Source organism: Chaetodon auriga, chromosome 5 (genome assembly GCF_051107435.1).
Source record: "Chaetodon auriga isolate fChaAug3 chromosome 5, fChaAug3.hap1, whole genome shotgun sequence".
Classification (NCBI taxonomy): Eukaryota; Metazoa; Chordata; class Actinopteri; order Chaetodontiformes; family Chaetodontidae; genus Chaetodon; species Chaetodon auriga.
In genome coordinates this window covers 1,432,842-1,453,191 of record NC_135078.1, presented here as the reverse complement: position 1 = coordinate 1,453,191, position 20,350 = coordinate 1,432,842, and the positions used below count along the sequence as shown (strand labels likewise).

The window sequence follows — 20,350 nt, the reverse complement described above, 5'->3', positions numbered from 1 at the left end:
GGCAGGACATACAAGATAATGAAGTTAGGTCTGGCCACTTCTGCTTGAGAACAAAACAAGACCATGACCGGCATGTGCGGAAAGTCCAGCAGGATGCCCAGATGGCAAAGCAATATGGTGTGAAAGGGAGCTGTCCTTTAAGTGTTCATTTGGAGCACTTTCATGTTGTTGATGGCTTCCCCCCGATATCCTCCATGATTTGCTTGAAGGCATTGTTCTTTCTGAGTTGTGTCTTTGCATTCAGAACTTCATGAAAAAGAAGTTCTTCACACTTGAGATGATGAATCGTGCCATACAGGAATTTCCCTACACACATTAAGACAAAACAGCCTCAGACAATTTCTAAAACATTCCATGCTAAAGGGACCATTGGAGGTAATGGTCATGAAAACTGGAGCCTGATCAGACTCCTTCCCCTGTTGATTGGCCATTATATCCCTGAAGGAGATAAAGCATGGGAGGTTTTACTGTGCTTGAAAGACGTGGTTGAGTTGGCGATGTGTACAAGGTTTACTGAGGAGTCACTCCACTATCTGGATTTCAAGTTGTCAGAGCATAGAACATTACTTCAAGAGGCATTCCCTCACTACAGACTCCGTCCAAAACACCATTACTTGGAGCATTATCCCCATCTAATTCAAGTATTTGGACCACTTGTAGATGTGTGGACAATGAGATTTGAGGGAAAACACAAATTCTTTAAACAAGTAATTTGTGGAGCCCACAACTTCAGAAATGTTCCTCTGACTTTGGCTGACAGACATCAGAAGATGATGGCTTACCATTTAGATTCTGCTTCATTTTTTAAACCAGCATTGGAATTGGACAAAGAGTGTCATGATTTCTTCCTTCCCAGACAATGTGCAGCAGCATTTGTTGGCAAGGCATGCACCTCAAAACACAGTCCTTACAGCAACATCTGTTAGCATAGATGGTAGTATGCAGCTGACATGGTGGTGTCTGTTGGTTCATGCACAGGCCTTCCAGAATTTAGGCAGATTCAGCAGATTCTGGTTGTGGATATCAATGTTTTGTTCATTTGTAGACAATTGTTTGCATGGTATCATGACCACCTTAGAGCTTACGAAGTCTGTAAAAGTAGCTCAAGCTTGCTTCTAACTCAGCTGAAAGACTTCAATGATGTCTTTCCCCTCTCTGCCTACAGAGTGAAAGGCCAGTTGTTTGTGACCCTAAAGCGTTACATTTTGTGCTGATAGAACCATGGGCCAGTCCTGGCCAGTGAGAGTAGTGGTTGCTGAAACCGAAACCAAATACTTTGGAAGAGCTAATAAGAAAGTTGAAAAAACGACGTGATCAGCAGCATGACTTCATGCTTCACTATGACTGCACTGCAGCACTGATCGCTAAGCACCCGTGCCTTGCTGAGCCAGGGTCAACCACGGGTTGCTATGGATGGAAGAATAGTTTGAAATTCAAAATGGCTAATCTCCGTTCCAAACTTTGCAGATGTGGAATTGCAGATTTGTCAGTCAACAGCAATAAGAGAACACAGCAGAATCCAGAGGGGGAGCCACCTGGAAAATCCTGAAGAGACCCAGAAGAAGTGAGACAAACTTCCTGCCAGATTTTCCACAGGGTCAAGATGCATCAACACTTGAATGCTCTAGACAGCTGCTTGAAAATGAAATGAAGAAAAGGTTCCCAACTGCAGTTCATGTGAATCAGCTGATGAACCAGACCTTCTCATTAAGATGCAAAGAAATTGTGGAAGAGCAGCCCTCTGTGAAACGGATGTTGGAACGATGGTCAGCTCTTTTCAGAAAACAACAGGTAAGCAAGCAAGTATGCTAAATAAATACAGGATGTTTCATGCTAGGGGGAATAAGAAAAAAAAAGTAAATAATTTAACTATACACATTGCCTAAACATAAAAAACACACAGCTTCTACATGATGCAAAACTGTCTGTCCCATTCATAGTTTGTATACAATAATATTGTGGTCAACTCTTAACTTGGTACAAAATGTTTTGTTTGTGTTCTGTTTTGTCCTTGTAGATCTTTGCAGAATTCACAAGAGTGGAAAGTAAAGATCTTGAGCGGGACTTCTTGAGTCCTTGGACCGCCATACCCCACGTTTCCTTGAGATTTTCAAATCTAAAACCGGAATAATTGGAAGGACGCTTAAGGAGATCCTGTCCCAGGTTGAAACAAAGGTAAGCATTCCTTCTCATTTTATATAAGTGCAGGAAATCGTACAAGTTGTTCCTTTATGACAATGTTCTAGTTTCCACACACAAATACCCTGCTAACCAGCTACTGACTATGGCACATATTTGCCATACAGACATGAAAGTGATATTGACCTTATAATCTAGCTCAGCAAGACAAGCAAATACGTTTCCTAACATGTCAAACTATTCCTTTAAATAACTTATAATAAAAATATGATGCAGTTTCTTCAGAAAATGCTTTCCCGTATTTCACTGTTTTTCCCAACTGTAGACCCATGATGTCAAAGCCATGAGGACTGCTGGCCTGCGATGTCTTCCAGTTTTCCTTGGGGATGATGGAAGCGATTTTTTCAAAGTCTGTTTTGTAAGTAAGCATATGTAACACATTGAAATCAGACACTGTCATTTCAGGTGTTATGGGGGGTTTATTTTCATGCAACACACGTATCTGTAAACACACAAACAGATAAACACACACTAGTAAAGTTGTAGCGAGTATAAACTGCTAAACTGCAGTGACTCAGACCAGACCCCCTCTGGACTACAGCGGTCGCCATGACAACGGGGCAAACTGCAACGGTGCCAGCAACTGTGAAACAAACAAAATCCAAAAAAATTTAAAACTATACAAACATTATAAAACAATCATGGAAACATTATAAAACAACAATATCATACTAACAACAGAAAATATCTAAACATATGGATGCTTGTGTAGACATATTAAACTCACCTGGAAACACACAAACAGATAAACACACTAGTAACGTTGTAACGAGTATGAACTGTTAAACTGTAGTGACTCAGACTGGACTTCCTCTGAACTACATCAGTCACCATGACAATGGGGAAACCCAGCAACCGTCACACTACTAGTTGCCACTGCCATCTACAGGCGCAGCAACTACTTTAGTCCAGTTTGAAATCAGGTGGGTCTACACAAGCAGTAAGTAATCAGAAAAATTAAGAGGGGTGGCCCAGTTAATAACATAAATAATACCACTGAAATGTCCAAGGTGCCACACGTAATTTGCACAATTTGGTATGTTGAAGGTTTTGCACTATGAAGCCAAAATTTTCAAATTAGTTTTTAACCTTCCTTTATATCTGCAGGACACTGATACCATTGCAGATGTCACACAAGTTCCTGTTGAGGTATTGACTGTTATACCTGAAGATAGACAGCAGCCAGGTCCACATGCCCTGCACCTTGAACCCTCCAGCATTGCTATCATACTGCAAGGTAATATCGTCGTGGATGACATTGGAAGCCACGCACAAGCTTTTTGTGTTACATTTGGACTAATATACGCTCTTCATTTGGATTATCCAAAAAGACTAAAGAACACCTTTGACTTCATCAGAGGGTGATGCTCAACCTGGGTGTAGGTAACCTGAGATCAAAACCTCAGAGCTTGAAAAATGCTCTTTTGCAGTAGGTGGGTGCACTGCCAGCAGATCCTTAAAATAGCAAGGGATCCTGAAGCATAGATACTTGATTTGAGTGTTAAACTCATATATTTGCAACTAACCTCTGCAAAGTTCTTAGTAAGTTACAGTCAGTCACAGATGGATGATTTTGGTTACTTGTTATACTTAAGTTTCTGTAGTGTCCCAGTCTGTGGGATATCGGTTAGAGGTTTAATCCCATCTTGATTAATCTAGTTTGTGAAGTTTCGTAAATAAAAGTTTGATTGAATGTATGAGCAGAGTCATTTTGAGAAGTCAGACTCAGGGAATGAGTCAGATGATTGCAAAGAACCTCTTTGTGTACTTTGTTTTGAAATGTTGGGACACACCACCCCTAAATGTTAAAGATGTTACAGAAAGATGGCAGTGAGCCTTAACTACCAGTTAAGTTGTACTATAGATGCACCAATTTTCTGTCCTTGTGAAAAATTATTGAATTTATTTGTTGAATTGGTTGGAGTTGCTTAAATTATCTTGCGTTCTAGATAACTCAGACCATAGCAGCATTACTACACCTAGTTTTAAATACTGGATAGTGACCGCAGAATCTTTAGGGATACTTCTACTGCAAGTTGTTAATGGCCATGGAGCTTTGGGAAATTCAAATACCCAGATTGCCTGTATAAATCCACCTATTTTTGCATTTTGTTTTGTTTATTGCAGTTCAAAGCATATGCATTGTTTGTGTTTCATTTAACTTGAAAGCTGGCTGAAGCTTAATTGAATATTGGTATTGTGATAGAAGGAGCCTTGTTGAAGTCTGAAGTAATGTCAGAAAATTTCTACATTTGTTTAGAGAGATTTGCTTATAAAAGATTATTTTACAAGGCTTACATATTTGTTTTTATGGTGAAATTTCATTTGTTTCCACAAACAGTGGCCTTGGCTTAAGATGCACAGAATTACATTTTGTTCAAATGAACAAAGCCTGAAAACTTATCATTCTTTGTTCTGCTTACTTGATATTTTTTTAGTGCAGTCGGTTTTCTAGATTCTACTGAGTAAACACAACTGTTCAGTCAAGTCAGACTAACTTGGCTTACTTAAGTTGGTAACACTAAAAGATCAAGTTTATTATACTTGCTATTCTTAAGTTTGAATACCTTCACAAGATTACGTAAATGCAATTAGATTTAAAGTAAACTTAACAATGACATACGAAGTTAACTTAAGACTATTAGTCATATTTGCTTACCTCTTCTAGTGCTATCGGTTTCCTAGATTCTTTTAAGTAAGCTCAACTTGTCATATTTTAGAGTGTGAGAGTAACCAGTGATATTAACAAGTGTATACTGCAGCTCTCGTCCGACAAGACTAGACTGCTGCCTTTGACGCCACCAATCATGTCATTTCACTTGATAACTGTGTTGGCATTTCTGGTTCAGCTTTAAAGTGGTTTCATTCATATTTGACAAATAGATATTTAATGTCCATATCAACAATCATGTGTCCTCCTCAGCTCACCTGCTGTGCTGTGTGGTGTCCCTCAGGTCGGTCCTTTGACCAGTCCTTTTTCACTGTACATCGTTCTTCAGGTTCATTTGCTCAACTGCATTTAAGATTTTGTTTATGAAATGTGGCATTCAACCAAACTTCAATTTACTTAGTGTTTCGGGGTATTGAGGTAGTCTCAGCCTCTACCTGCTGGTTAACTTCGGTACCACATTAACCACGCGGCGCCATATTAGATAGATATTACATTGCTTCAGACGAAGTCAGGGAAGGAGAACAGTACTCCAAATGACAAGGGTACTCAGGCTGCAGTAGTTCGTTAGCGACACACTCGTGGTATCTGCTATATGGTTGATAACAAGTAATTGAGTCAAACATCTCGGGCAGTGTAGTCCGAGGCGTGTTGTTTTCATTGTAGTTTAGCTAACTAGCCCGCAAACATGACTTCCTTGACTCTGCGGAGTTCGGGCCTAGTGCAGAGGCGAAACGCTGCTGACAAAGACCGTCCATCCGGCCAAGAGGACCATGAGCCCCGACGGGGAGACAAGCAGAACGATGACGATAGCGGAGACTCCAAAGAAACACGTCTCACCTTAATGGAAGAAGTACTGTTGTTAGGATTGAAGGACCGAGAGGTAATAGCAGATATATCCTGGTCTCTAACGCCGTAAAAATAAGGTAACGTTTATCCTTAACGCCAGTCAATGGGATATTACCAAAGCTAAGGTTAGCTATATCTTCCTCTCCGACATGGCTTCAGTCAACATTAGCATTCTTGTATGGTATAACATTAGTGTTAGCTAACAACAATGATGGGCCTTATCGCTGCACGCCAAGATGGGTAATGATTTTTAGCGAAACACGGTCATGTCCAGATGCGACCTTTTAAATTAAGTCATCTGGGGTGGTCAGTTCATTAACGTTAGATATTGTTGTGTGACGTTTATGCTCACACTAGTTACGTTAACAGGACACACAGAAAGCGATTTCTTATACTGGGCAATAATAATAGACTAATCATCTGTAGGTATAAAGTTCAGGTTCCGGGAATAATATCAAACAGTGGGACAAAATCGTCAAAACAAATCTATGAAAAGTATACTAGTAATTATCAATAGGTGGTTGGGCTGTTACAATCATGATATTTCAGTTTACAATTAATTGGCATACAAGTAATTGCGATTAATGAATTCAGAAGTTAAAATGCAACAGGGAAACGATGCCATGTCTTCATGCAAAGATTTTTATGCAGATTATCAAATTGGTCCAAAGACATTTCGTAGTAATTGTAAAATGGGTTTAAACAGACTGACATTAAGCAGCAAATGGCTGTCTGTAAAGGACCTCCAGCATAACTTTCCCCAGAGCTGTCACTTTTGCACCCAGAGGGGAGACACTCTGCTATAAATCAAGAGACCCCTTAATGGCACCTCTCTGTGATTATCTTGCTCCTGAAAGCAACAAATATGGTCTCAGCTGTAACAAAATAAGATGTCCAATAACAGTAAGGCCTAGACTAGGGGTGGATGGTATGACCTAAGATTTATATCACAGTATTTGTTCATTTTTTTTTACTGTAACAGCATTAATCATGGTATTACAAAAATAAAAGGGATACTCCACTTCAAAAATGATTCTATGTCTTTTTATTCTATTGGCAATGTAAGGTAACATGTCTTACTAAAGTAAAATGATTTAAAACAGAGCTACATGTGTTTTGGGAGGAGTATTCTGCCCCATAATTTAAATTAAACAGTAGGTTAATCACAGTTTGATGCAGGGGAGGATTAGCCATCGGAACAGCATTTAATTGGTTGAAAACCCAAATTTGATTATTATTATTATATTACAGGTGTAACACAGGGCATGTATATCAAGTACATATGGCAGCATTAGACATGCATACATTGGCCGACAAGAGCAAATGTGCCACAACAGCCCAAAACATTTCCATTTGGAGACATGTGCTGCAACATCAGAAACAATGGCAATTCAGATACACACGAAAATCCAAAACAAATACAACAATGAAACTAAATGTGCTGCAGAATGCCAAGACAAATATCGTAACAGCAAACAAGCTGCAAATGCAGAAACAATGCAAAGTCTAAAGCACACAAAGTCTGAAAACAAATGTAAAAGAAAAACACTGCATATGATATATGCAGATATGCCGTGTTTTTTTCTGGGTGTCTAGGGGGAGTGCTAAGTGGAACAGTTTGATTTGCAAGAGAGAATGACCAGACAAGAGAGTTTATTTTTCAAACGGGGAGAAAAGTGGAGTAAAGAGGTGACATGACATAAAGGTACGTAATCTGTTTCACATTTGGTCTTAGTCTCTCATCTGGTCTCTCTCTCTCTCTCCCTGTTTCTTGTTGACTGGAAATGCAGTGCTTTTACGTTGCATTGGTTTTTATGGGGTTTGCATGTTTCAAACTTTCTATCATTTCTCTATTTGCCGTGTGTTTCTTGTCTATCAATGTGTTTTGGCATTCTGCAGCACGTTTTTTCATTTGCAGCACATTTCCATTTGTGTATTTGTTTTGGATTGTTGCATGTGGTTTTGAATTGGCAGGAACCAAAACTTGGTACATAGTGTAAATCTTAGGTTGACCTGTGTTTCTTGTGCTATACCCACACAGTGCACACTGGCTTCTCCTCTGCAAAAGGGTTTGTTAATCCACTTCATGCAAAAATAAACTTGAAAGAGGTAAGAACAAAAAATATTTTACAGAAGAGACTGTCATTTATCTCTTTATATTCGAAAAATCCACGAAATAGCGGGAGAACTGTGCAGCTCTAGTCCGCTCCCTTGAAATAATATGTAGCACCCACCTGGGCGATGAATGGCAGCCATTTAGCACCAGAATGCTGTCCACACATTAGTTTGAGGTGGAGAGGGAGGGAAACACTGAGCCAGTTACACAGGGGATGATTAAGTCGCCAGATGGAGAAAGCCAGGTTAGGAATTTTGCCAGGACACCATAAAACCCTCTTCCATTTGCAATAAGTGCCACTGGACCTTTTCAGGACCATGGTTTAACATCACATCTGAAGGATGGCATCTCTTACAGCATAGTATCCCAAGCATTTCACTGGGGCATTGTGATTTTTTCATTAGGACCAGAATGAAAACTGAAATTGGCACCTGCCACTTCCAAGATTAGATTCAAAAACTGCATTGGCAAATAAAATAATGAGGTCAGCCGACATTGCTTAAAGAGGACTACTTTACCACAAACTCCTGTCACTGCATCGCAGAAGTTGATTGACCACACTTTGTTTTGCAACAACTCTGTCCCTCGTGGCAGCATGCAACGTATGACCACAAATAATTATAGTGCAATTCTTTGACTGACCCTTGCTGTCCACCATTACTACTATTACACTTTATCTTGATCGCTACTCATAATGAAGCCAGATACCATAGAGCAGAGAACCACAAAAATAGTTTGCAAGTATGTGGCGGCACATTGCCAGAGTAGATCAGCCTAAAAGGAAAAATGAAGAGCACGGTGTATGGTTAGAGGAAAATTTACAGAGAAGGTATGCAGAGACAAGGGGGTGAGGAGAGATTGGCTTTTTCATGGCAGTAATGTCATTACTATGAGCTGCAGCGTTTGTCGCAGGTAATAAACAAATAGGCTTGTTTGTGGTTTGTGTTTACGTGACATTGTATCTCATGTAGTTTTATGGCCCCTTGAAAAGTAGTTTGGCCAGTAATTTTTTTAAATTACCAGCCATTGGCAGATGATTTATCTGTTTCATTTTGCATGTTTACTCTGGCCTTAATTGCTGGGCAGTCAGTTTGAATCGATTGTGATGTGTGTTTCTAATATGTAGGGCTACACCTCATTTTGGAATGACTGCATTTCATCTGGGCTGCGAGGATGCATGCTGATTGAACTGGCCCTGCGAGGACGCCTTCAGCTGGAGGCTTGTGGCATGAGGAGGAAAGGTCTGCTGGCCAGGAAGGTAAGACACATGTTTCTGTTTATACTTTTACTACATACTGTAAATAGTTCGTAGCAGTTGTTTCATTTTTGTCTGTTACACTCTGCTGGTCCTCTTTGTTGCCACCTCAAGGGATGTCAACTGAGAACATTTTCTACTGGTTTCACATGTCTATCTATAGATTAATTTGCATACACACACAGTTTGATGCACTCCAGCCATCATCCAGTTGGTGTGCCATGTGATTGAGACCCAGATCCTGCCAATTAGTGTTGAAAATGGAAGGCCTTCTAAGAGCTTCTTCAGTACCTTGAGCCTGAGTACATTATGCAATTGAGAGCTACTGTGACTAAACACACTGAAAAACACTTTGAGGAGAAGAAGGATGAGCTAATAGCAAAGATCACCAGGGCAGACAAGCTAGCTCTGACTGCTGACTGCTGGACAGCTCTGACAAACAAAAGCTTCATCACAACTACCTGTCACTTCATCAGTGCTGACTAGGAGTAGGGTTTCCACCATGTGGTAATTACCATTACATACAATTACATAATTACATATTTAGGTGTCCCCTCTCATAATCTCTGGTAAGAATAATTCCTGTTAGATCTCTCTCTCGCCACTCTCCTGATTTGGTGAATTAAGGGTTTATTTAGACTGAACCAGAGATAATGGTGATTGTGGGAGTAGTGTAAGGATGAACCAAGACAGATTCAGTGAGATTTGTTTTGTTTCTGTTGACTTTGAATTTCCAGCACACGCTCTCTGTCCACTGGTGGGAGTGTGTGCATGTGTCTGTGTGTGCACATCACAGCGGAACTCCACAGTACGCAATACAGAGAGCAGAGGAGAATTGTAAACACAGAACCATGTAGAAACAGAAATGATTTGTAAATAAGATAAATAACTTAAGGCTATTTACTTTATTTAATAAAAGGACAAGGTATAGATCTGTTTTATAGGAAAGGCATCCTTAAATGACTTATGTTGAGATCTGGCGCTATGTAGAAAATAAAAATAAACAAAAATGAACTTGACCTTCAAGGGGTGCAGGGTGCCCCTCTAGTATAATGGTAGGGGAAACACTGGTGTGTTTTATAATGATAAAACAATTTCTGTAAATGGTGGCTTTGGCGCGAGTGATGTATCATCTGTTTATGGTTCAACACCTCAGACACCTAGAATAACAATCTGAGTATGTCAGTGTCAGAAGCAACCACTTTTACTGGATGTGCATTGATGGTGCGCAAACACATGGCAGGACTACATTGCAGCCTGTTTCCTGGCTACAGCACTCTCGCTCAAAACTTGTCGCCCAGACTAGTCATCTAGACCCAAAAAACATAAATAGGGTCTGTAAACAGAGATAATATTTGACTGGAATTTCTCCCATTTGTCAGGGATATTGAATTCTCCCAGGATATGACTGACTGGGAAATGCAGCCATTGTGCTCCTCAGCACAAAATTAGCTGGTTAGTTAATGCCTGCCAGGCTATCCAAATCAAAATTAATTGAGCATGAGCATGGAGCATCAACCTGTACGGTAACCTGCAGTTATCTACAAAAAGGAATGACCAAATTCAAAAACCTCATGGCACCTCCACAGACCTAAACTCTTAACTGTCATTATGGGCTACAAAAAAATGAAATCCAGAGTGAAAGTGAATGTGGAAATTTACTTTGGGGCATCCACAGATCAACAGAAAATTAATCAGTAACAGGTTTTCTGTTTGAATCAAGCAAATAAGGCCCATATCCAGCTTCTGCTTTTTGTAAACTGAATATTTTTGGGTTCTGGACATTTGGTTGGACAAAAATTTTAGTTACACTCTTAATTGAGTGAGCGATCTGCAAAAACACAATATCAAAATTAGCTGTCAGCAGTTTCACTGTCTAATTTGATAGTGAACACCAGCCAACGATGTGAGCAGAGCGTTGATAAATTGTAAGAAAGGGGTCATTTTGCATCTATTTCAGCGACTGTCATCTGGTAACTACACCTTGTAACTGGCTGCCATCATTCTAAATGAAATTCGCAGGTGATTTGTAAGTCAGATGCTCCAACAGGTGACGTGCTCCTGGATGAAGCCCTAAAACACATCAAAGACACCCAACCGCCGGAGACTGTACAGAGCTGGATTGAACTTCTCAGTGGTGAGTTCAGCTGTTCATGGGCCCCACAGTGGTGGTATACATATATGTCAGCATTTTTTTCATTGAGCATATTTCCATCCAAACATGAAATCTAGACCAGACATTGATATTAGCTCATTCAAGGATTAGTTCTCCTACCTGTGTTAGTGCATGTCAGTTTGTTGTTTTGTTGTTGTTTTTTCATTGAAATAGAAGGTTCAAATACATACACAGTATAAGTGATTTTAACTCTCCCATCCCCACCCTCCTAATCTCTGCCTTGAAAAGTAAAAACAAAACAAACAGACAAAAAAGTCACATCAGTGTGGTACACTTATGTCTTAGCCTTGACCGACATTGTAAAAGTAATCAAATGAAAATAACCAATATAGTGAGTACCAAGGTAGAGACAGTGCATATCACAATTCTCCCTCCTAATCCAATTTCATTTTGCCCAGATGTTGAGTAATGTGATATAGTGAGGTCATATATACAGTATATGAAATATATAACCGTTCTGTAAATTTACACTTTGTATTTATAAAGTTTCCAGTGGTCGGTCAAATCCAGTTTTAGTTGAAACTTTTGGAAAGGTGGGGAATTGTGTTTTTACAAAATTACGCATCTGAAAAAGGCAGTACAACTCTGAATTCTCTAACTCAAACTTGTTTTGTAGGTTGTTAAAATTACAGAAAAGACCATCAACAAAGAGATCCCTAAAGCACCTTAGACCTTAATTGCCCGATCTGTTGAAACCAGAATCTGTCCTAGTTAGGATAAATGATTATTAAAAATGGGTGCTAGGAGAGAGAAAGCTTTTGGAGCAATGCCTGAACTGAAACCAAATTTCTAAGGTGGAGGTCACTGTAGGGTTGGATGTGTAACTGGATGATGAAAAAGGCAAGACAAGACAAGTCACGGCACGGAGAGATGATTCAGACCAAGATGATGATTCCAACTGACACCAAATAATCTCAGGTTTTTGGGTCCAAAGAAGTCGCTTTGAATATTGTCAGCCCAGTAGTAACAAATAATATTTGGTAGTGTGAGCCCACCACAATCTCTACTTGTCTGTAGAAGAGCCTTCCTTGGGTGAACCCCCCAGATTATCAAGACTGTCAAAGAAACATTTAGGGAGATAGATGGATAGAGTTTGGAATAAGTATAAAAATTTAGGTAAAACAGAAATTTGAATTGATTGAATTTTGCCAGCTAAAGAAAACGTTAAACTATTCTACCACTGTAAATCACTTTTCACTTTGTTGATGAATTTGATGATATTTGCAAAATGTTAATGATACGGGGCACACATACCACAGGATCTGTAACATACAGTAGCAGGTTATCTGTGCAAAGTGTTATTCTCTATTCTCAACCCCCAATGCTTGATTCCCATTAATGAGTCTGCTATGGATAGTAGCTTGATCAGGGGTGACAAAGGGCAGCCTTGACACGTCCCACGGGACAGAGGAAAAATTTGGACCAAAAGCCACTTGTAGAAACACATACCTGGGGATTAAAAAAATTAATCCATGACCTAAATTTGTGTCAAACACCGAAATGTTCTCAGGTAAAGAATAGGGAAGTTAGGGTAGGAGGTAGAGTGTGAGATTGCCAAGAGTTTCACTCCACTTCTTTTATGTGACTGTTAACTTTGCTGTAACTTTGGAAAATATAATCAATAGATAAATTCTGATATTATTTGGATCAATGAGACTTTATGGGTCCCAGCTGGGACATTCAGAAGCTACCCAGCAGGATGGAAAGCCATATATAAAATATGTACAAATAAATTAAAATGAGCTCCACCTTTACCAGCTACAACTTTAAAGCAGTGAACACGTTAATGCATCAATAATTATAATCCAATAATATATATTATTCTGAAATTGGCCATTCTGTATGATGAGTACTTTTACTTTGGTAGCATATTTTGATGTTAATACTTTCCTTCTTTTACTTCAGAAACATTTTCAATGCAGGACACTTCTATACTGACTGTGGTATGACTTCATGCAAATGCACAAAACGCTTGTACAGACGAAGAGACTTAAAAAAATATGAAGAAAGATAAGTATGAAGTAGGGTTGGGCATGACAGTATATATTGTACAATGTGTCCACCGCTAGAGTTGGCAATACTCTTCTGTCAGGGTAGCTATCCCTTAAAATCCACCAGGCACAGCTGTGTTGTGCTCTGGCCACGACATGGCCACTAGAGCTGATTGTGGCCATTCCAGACAATGCTTGTCATTCCACCAGAAATGCTGCAGCATCCCAGAAGTTTCCCAGAAGCGGCTCTCTGCTCTGCTCCACAAAGAACATGCACCCAGTCTATTTTTGATTAACACACCATCAAGCTGCACAGAGCAGATCAAATCAGGCTGGAAGTCAGACACTGGAACAGCACAGAGAGTCTGGGCAATTTTCAAAATAAACACCTTGTGCAGACTTCCAATTGTTTATCAACAATAAACACAATTTAAAACAGACGCAAAAAAGAACCAGTTGTACTTAGCCTACTAAGCCATCTTCAGACACTGTCATTCACAGTGTATCCACTTGTACCCTGCTATATAGCGAGCGAGTGGATGTGTTATTGACATTGCAGAGTGTAGCTGCTTCACATTCTTTTCTGCTGTCTCTATATTGCTTTCCACTCTTTTTGATATTACCTAGTATTTGGACATATTTGGACAGTTGGACATAGTTGGACATATATTTCCAAATACCTAGTATTTGGACATATTTACATTGATATCAATAATAATATTAATAAACACAAATAAATGTCGTCATTATGGATGAGTCCTCATCCTTCTGCATGCTCTACCCAGGCGCCTAAACCAAACAGTATTTCCAGTAAGTGAGAACATGCCTGATGCAGACAAATGTTCTACATATGTGAAGGGTCAACTCTGGACAATGTCTGGACCTCATTCTGCGGACATTATCTGGAGTTCATATTAGAAAATGGCTTTAGTGTCTCTGCTATATGTTTGGGGTGGGTAGTGTGATGTAGCAAACTAGCTGCCTTGGAAGTCCTAGTGAAATATACAAAATATTAGCATACTGATCAAACTAAAGTGTAGTTGCATCCATACTATTAAATAATGTAGTTACAGTGTGCTAAATTTGAACAACCAATTTTGTACTTATTATACTTAAATAGTATGTAACTTGTACAAAAATCCATTCCAAGTTATATTAAGCATCCTTGACTGTGCTAAATGGGACTATTTTAAGTATACTTAATATACTGCAACTATACAAATTATTTTATATTTGCTAATGCTGTTTTTCAATTTAAAGTACAACTGAAATATATTTATAATGTAATGCAAGTTGTGATTTGAGTGTACATTAAATCTATTATTAATACCTTACAAATACATCTACATTGGGATACTAGTGTACAGGGATGAACAAGATATACTATCCATAGATGTCCTCAGATATATTCTGCATTCAGTGCACATTAATACCTGCCTGTCGTTGAAATATTTGGCACCTCTTTTTGTCTGATCATAGGAAAGTATTGGTCACTTCCTATTTTCCTATTCCAGATGTTTGATCTTAGAATGATAATAAAACAAGCTTTAAAAATGTGACGCTTGCATTGTTGTTGTTGTTGTTGTTGTGACAGAATCCGTTAATGTATGAGGTGGGCCTTGTATGTACATGCTTTTGCGTATATGTATTTGCTAAATTGAATGGCCAATGGAATATATACAGATTAGCAAGTAAAAATATACTTTTGAGCGTATGCCTGTATAAGTTCATTTTAAATGCTTTGCATTTTCATTGAGCATTGTGCGAATAGTGTTTTAACACACTTACTGAAAATATATTAAAACATGACAGCAATTATCTTAAAAGTGCACTTTAAATATTGAACTTAAATTTTACTAAAATCATGTTTCACAGTAGTGTTTTTATGAAAAGTACACTATATTTCAATTTTAAATTTAGTGTAATAAACATACCTTTGAGTATTTTATGACAGCATAAACTTTTAATCTGTTTAAGTGTATTTCAAGTGTGAAATCATGGGAGTGTTTTAACACACTTGCTGAAAATTTACTAGAAAAATAGCAATTATCTTAAAAATACTTTAAAAATCGAACTTATATGTTACTAAAAATATGTTTAACTGAAGTATATTTTTTTAAAAGTGCTTTCAATCTATTTAAAGTAAGTACACATATAAATGTACTGGAAACATGCATGCAATATTTAAATATACTTTGAGTATGCTTAAATATATATTTGTTTGTAACTTGGGAGGTCACGTGATTTAGGCAGTGAGACTGTTTACCACGTGTTCATGCGATGTGAGAGCAGCAGTTGGTGGTGAGAATGCATCTCTGTTCTCATTTGAAACCTCAAAGCCTGTATTTTGAAAGAAAGTTAATTTTATGGTTGTGGATCTTTTGGTTTTAAACTTAAGTGTTGTCTCATATGAGGCAGTTATTTTTGCTTGTATTGAAGTTCCAAATTAGCGAAGAAATTAATCAAATGTAGTCATGGTATGGTACGGCATCATAATTTTAAACCATTTCTTAATTAATTTAATTTACAGAATGATTACTATACTGTGATATATCCTGTTAAGTGATATAAAATTCCATATATTTTGATAGGGAATTTGGCCATATTGCCCACCCCTAGTTTGATTTGTTCTCCCTCTTCAAAAATAAAATGTTGTCTTCTCTATGTATTCTAATCATAAAATGCTCAAAAGGCTTCATTTGAGTATTAAAATCACCAAAATTTTATTCATGTGGAGAATCCCCCCAGAACATTCTATTTGACTTAAGTTTTATATCATGTCACCTTTTTCACTACTCAAGAGTTTGAAGTCTGTATAGTCAAATAGACTGGTAAAAGATTAAAACAGCAGCTCTGTTTGAGGTGGAATTTTTGCACAAGAAACATGAATCATTTGCTGAGTCTTTCATGGTTAATTAGTTCTGCTTTAGTACAAATGCATATTGAAATTCTTGGTCAGTTTTTATCTTTAACATACCAGGAAACTCTTAGGTCATGGGGATGATGTCACATGACAAAGTGACACCAATGGATACTCTATTTATGTGACATGTTAGTTAAGGCCAACCATTGCAGTATGTGCAGTGTCTGAGATACTGTTACTGGCTCTGTTCTTTCAATTGTTTTTGTCACAGCATCAAGTTATAGATGTAGATGAGTGTGTCACGTTTTTGTGACATCATTAATTGTCTTATGTGTTATTGGCTCATCTTCAGGAGAGACATGGAATCCCCTCAAGCTTCATTATCAACTGCGGAATGTCCGTGAACGACTGGCAAAGAACTTGGTGGAAAAAGGTGTCCTCACTACTGAGAAGCAGAATTTCCTGCTTTTTGATATGACCACACATCCTCTGACCAACAACAACATCAAGCAGCGCCTCATCAAAAAGGTCCAGGAGGCCGTACTGGACAAGTGGGTGAATGACCCTCATCGAATGGACAAGCGGCTGCTTGCACTCATCTTCTTAGCCCATTCCTCTGATGTCCTGGAAAATGCCTTTGCCCCACTGCTAGATGACCAATACGACCTGGCCATGAAGAGAGTGCGGCAGCTGCTGGACCTGGAGCCTGAGGGGGAGAGCATGAAGGCCAACACCAATGAGCTGTTATGGGCTGTGGTGGCCGCCTTCACCAAATGAGGCCAACCACAATGTGGACAGAAAGCAGTTGTGAGTGACATTCAATTGACACTGTATGTTGAGGTAGGAATCAGAGTACTGACCCCAGCATGGTGACTGAATTACAGTTTAGCCCTGCTTGGACTTTTGGAATGGACTGCCGTTTTTTTGTCATCTCTCACCCCCATTTTCTTTTCCTTCCAGATGAGTGTCCTTGTTGATCTTTCATGGCCTGCTTAACCTCATGTGTCATATATGTGTTCACTTTTGCTAAAAATAATAACTTTCATGGAACCTTGAATGAAGTGGTTGGTGATGATATGGGTGAAGGGGGAAATCAGATGTTGATTCATATCCTCTTTCTTTTCTGTTGGATGTATCTTTAAAACCATCTCTTAGGGGTACAGTATGTATGGCACAGTTCACTTAGGGTACCGTCCTGACACATCTGAGAACACAATATCCATGTACAGTGCAGTGATGCTATGTAGGAATAAAAGGTTAGCTGATGATCTTGCCAAAACTGTAAATGGATATCTTTGGACAGACGTTTGATTGAATTGTATGGACATGATGTATTTGTCATGGCATTCTTTGACTTTGAATACTACCAGAGTCCACTACCTAGTACTGAATGCTGTCAACATTAAGAACTAATTTCCAAAGTTAATGTCTCTTAACCAACCTGATTCATCAGTTATATGTACCTACTCATCCTGTGCTGGGACACAGGGGTCTGGAGATAGTCCCAGCTCACACTGGCCAGGGAGGGAGGTACTCACTGCATATTTCACTAGTATATCAAAGGTCTGACTCATAGAGACGGACAACCATTCACACCTGCAGGTAATTTAAAGTTTCCAGTTTACCTGACCTGCATGTCTTTGGACTGAGTGAGAAAACCCTTGCTGGCACTCAGTTTTCTTGCCATGAGGCAACAGCACTACCCACTAAACCACCATACTCTCCGACATTCCGCTCTTTGTGGCATAAAATTGTGTGGTAGAGCACTCATTTCTCAACAGGACAAGCCAAGACATGCATGGCGCTATATACTGTCCTGGAAAGTGCTGACTTGTATGACTTTCCTTTTCAGTTACTTTGACCTCAGCCCCATTGAATATTTTGGAAATTTTTGAAAAATGAAAAACCAAAACATGATGACAGACTTGGGCATTATGTAAAAATAGAATAATACCTAACACATTCTTAAGAAGTGAGGTGGATATGTAAGTGGTATGATGATGCAAGGAAAAATAAATCTACTAAATATTAATGAGCCTTTCTGACACAAGTGAAACAGGCCATATTGTTTTAGACATCCTTCGTTTAGTAGTTTGTTTTTTTTTTTTGCTTGTAATGAAACATGAATTTTGAGACTCAAACAGATTATACTGTATGTCATCTAGATGCACTGTCAAAATGTGTGCATGTCCAATATAAACCAGGTTACATTCAGGATTTCAATCTGTAGTATCTGAATGCTAACAAACATCTTGGTGTGGGAGTAATGCCATGATTTTCCACTTTTGTTTATACTTCCTTGATAACACAAATTGCTCTAAATGTGTGTAATTTATTCGACCTCCAGTGGCATCAGAATTGATACTGACTGGGGTAAAACAGCTCTTTGCATGAGTGGCTGAAGTATTTTAGTGGTGGGAACAAACTCAGGAAAGCAGATCCAATCAATGCCAGCTACCTTTGAATTCGAATGGACATAGTTTTCACTTAGTACTGAATTTAAATATTCTCAAATGTAGTAACACAGGGCTGAATGCAGGCTAAAGCAATCATGATGGTCTTATCCTCAGCTTTTCAGTTTGTGTATGTCACAAGGACTCGATTTCAAAACAATAAAACATCTTCAAGTTATTCACTAAAAGAATTTAGTGATATGCACTTCTGTGAAAATGACTGTGAATTACAAGTCTTCTCCGGTATAGAGAGAGGTCCAAGATGTGTTAAATTGATTTCAAAGACTGGATCCGACATAAACTGATACCATAGCCCCATTTACATCATTATATTTGATATGATATACTGTTTTTATGCAGAAAATAATACAGAAAAAGAAAATAAGATTTTCTTGACCAACACCCATTCTTTGTTGTGACACCACACAGTATTTCCTCACAGAAGTACCTACTGTCAGAAAACCCAATCCTTGGCTGATTGACCAGCTATCTCACAATATGAACTATTTGCTTGCTTCAGAGCTGTTGGAAAGTGCATTTTTCACTTTTTGTTGAGCTAGGCTTGCGTTTTCCCCCGGCTTCCTGTCTTTGTGCTAAGGTAGGCAAATCATATTCCAGACCTATCACTGTATAGGATGCACATATCTCAAGTGTATGTATTGACTTTAGCATGTGAGCGTGCAACAAGTGCATTTCCAAAACTTCTCAGCGATGCTTTAATGTGCAGACAGCCTTACTTTGTAGTTTCTGGTGAGTGACTGCTCTCAAAATAAATTGTATGTATAAAACATTGTTATTATGATTAGATATGATTATATTACATGCTCACCAAAGTCTAATCAAAGAAAAATCAAATGATAGGGTCACATCATTCCAGGTGTTGATGTATATACCTAAACTTTTTTTTATCAGGCACAAATTCAAAGGACATTTTATCACAATTGCCTCGTTAGCTTAGCCAAAATCTATCATGTTTCCACTGCAGTCTTTAAAATAATGGGCATTGTGCTCTAAAACATTCAGCAAAGCCTTTTCATTATGAGCCATGCCCTTAATTTCATTTTCACATATATTTAACTGTGTTCTGTTTTAACACAACTACCCATCCTCCAACATTTTGCCAGTTATATCACAGGGATGACATACAGGCAGACAACCAGACCACCACACCTGCAGGCAGTTCATTTCATCTGACTGCCATATCTTTGGACTGTGTGACAAAACCCTTGCAGGTACCCGGGGAAAATCGAAACTTGACACAAAAAGGCCCAAGCTGCCTGCTGGATTCAGACTGAGGATTTTCTTTTAACAGCATAAGCCACTGATCTATAGCGCTGCCCGACAGTCCATCCCTTCAGTTCTTAAGTTGTGTTTAACTTGTTTAACTGTTCTCTGTTTTAGCACGCTTCCTATTCAACCTCACGGATCATGTGAAAGACATTGCTTTGTTACAGATAGCCTCCTTCTGATACAGTATGTAGCAAAGGGCTGGGAGGGATTAGTCTGTGATGGTGGGGGAAGAGAGGTGCAGACCAAAGGGTTTATTCATCAGAAAATCACCTCAAATTGCGGAGTGAATGTGATAGATTATCTATGTTATCTAAATAAAAGGGACCTCTAGTTTGTGTGCTTTCTTTGACCATGGAAATAAAGCAAGATCTTGTAAGTGCCTAATAATACAACTGATTTTAATGTTTTGAATTTGAAGTTTGTGAACACAATGTCTTTGTCCCATGTCCTGTGAGTGAGTTAGTGCGTAAGTGAGAGACAGAGAGAGAGA

At 38.7% G+C, this 20,350-nt stretch overlaps 1 protein-coding gene across 1 annotated transcript; it reads left to right on the top strand.

Annotated features, from left to right (window-relative positions):
• Window positions 1–5,324: 5,324 nt before the first annotated feature.
• On the top strand, window positions 5,325–20,267 carry golph3a (golgi phosphoprotein 3a). The gene is made up of 4 exons (XM_076729938.1): window positions 5,325–5,750; window positions 8,959–9,090; window positions 11,110–11,224; window positions 16,470–20,267. The coding sequence occupies exons 1-4, from the start codon at window positions 5,556–5,558 to the stop codon at window positions 16,892–16,894; spliced, it is 867 nt and encodes a 288-aa protein (XP_076586053.1). The 5' UTR covers window positions 5,325–5,555; the 3' UTR covers window positions 16,895–20,267.
• Window positions 20,268–20,350: the final 83 nt, after the last annotated feature.

Coding starts and splice junctions, on each gene's coding strand:
- golph3a (XM_076729938.1), top strand. CDS start 5,556: ATGACTTCCTTGACTCTGCGGAGTTCGGGCCTAGTGCAGAGGCGAAAC. Junction 5,751..8,958: donor TAGGATTGAAGGACCGAGAG/GTAATAGCAGAT, acceptor TCTAATATGTAG/GGCTACACCTCATTTTGGAA. Junction 9,091..11,109: donor AAGGTCTGCTGGCCAGGAAG/GTAAGACACATG, acceptor TGAAATTCGCAG/GTGATTTGTAAGTCAGATGC.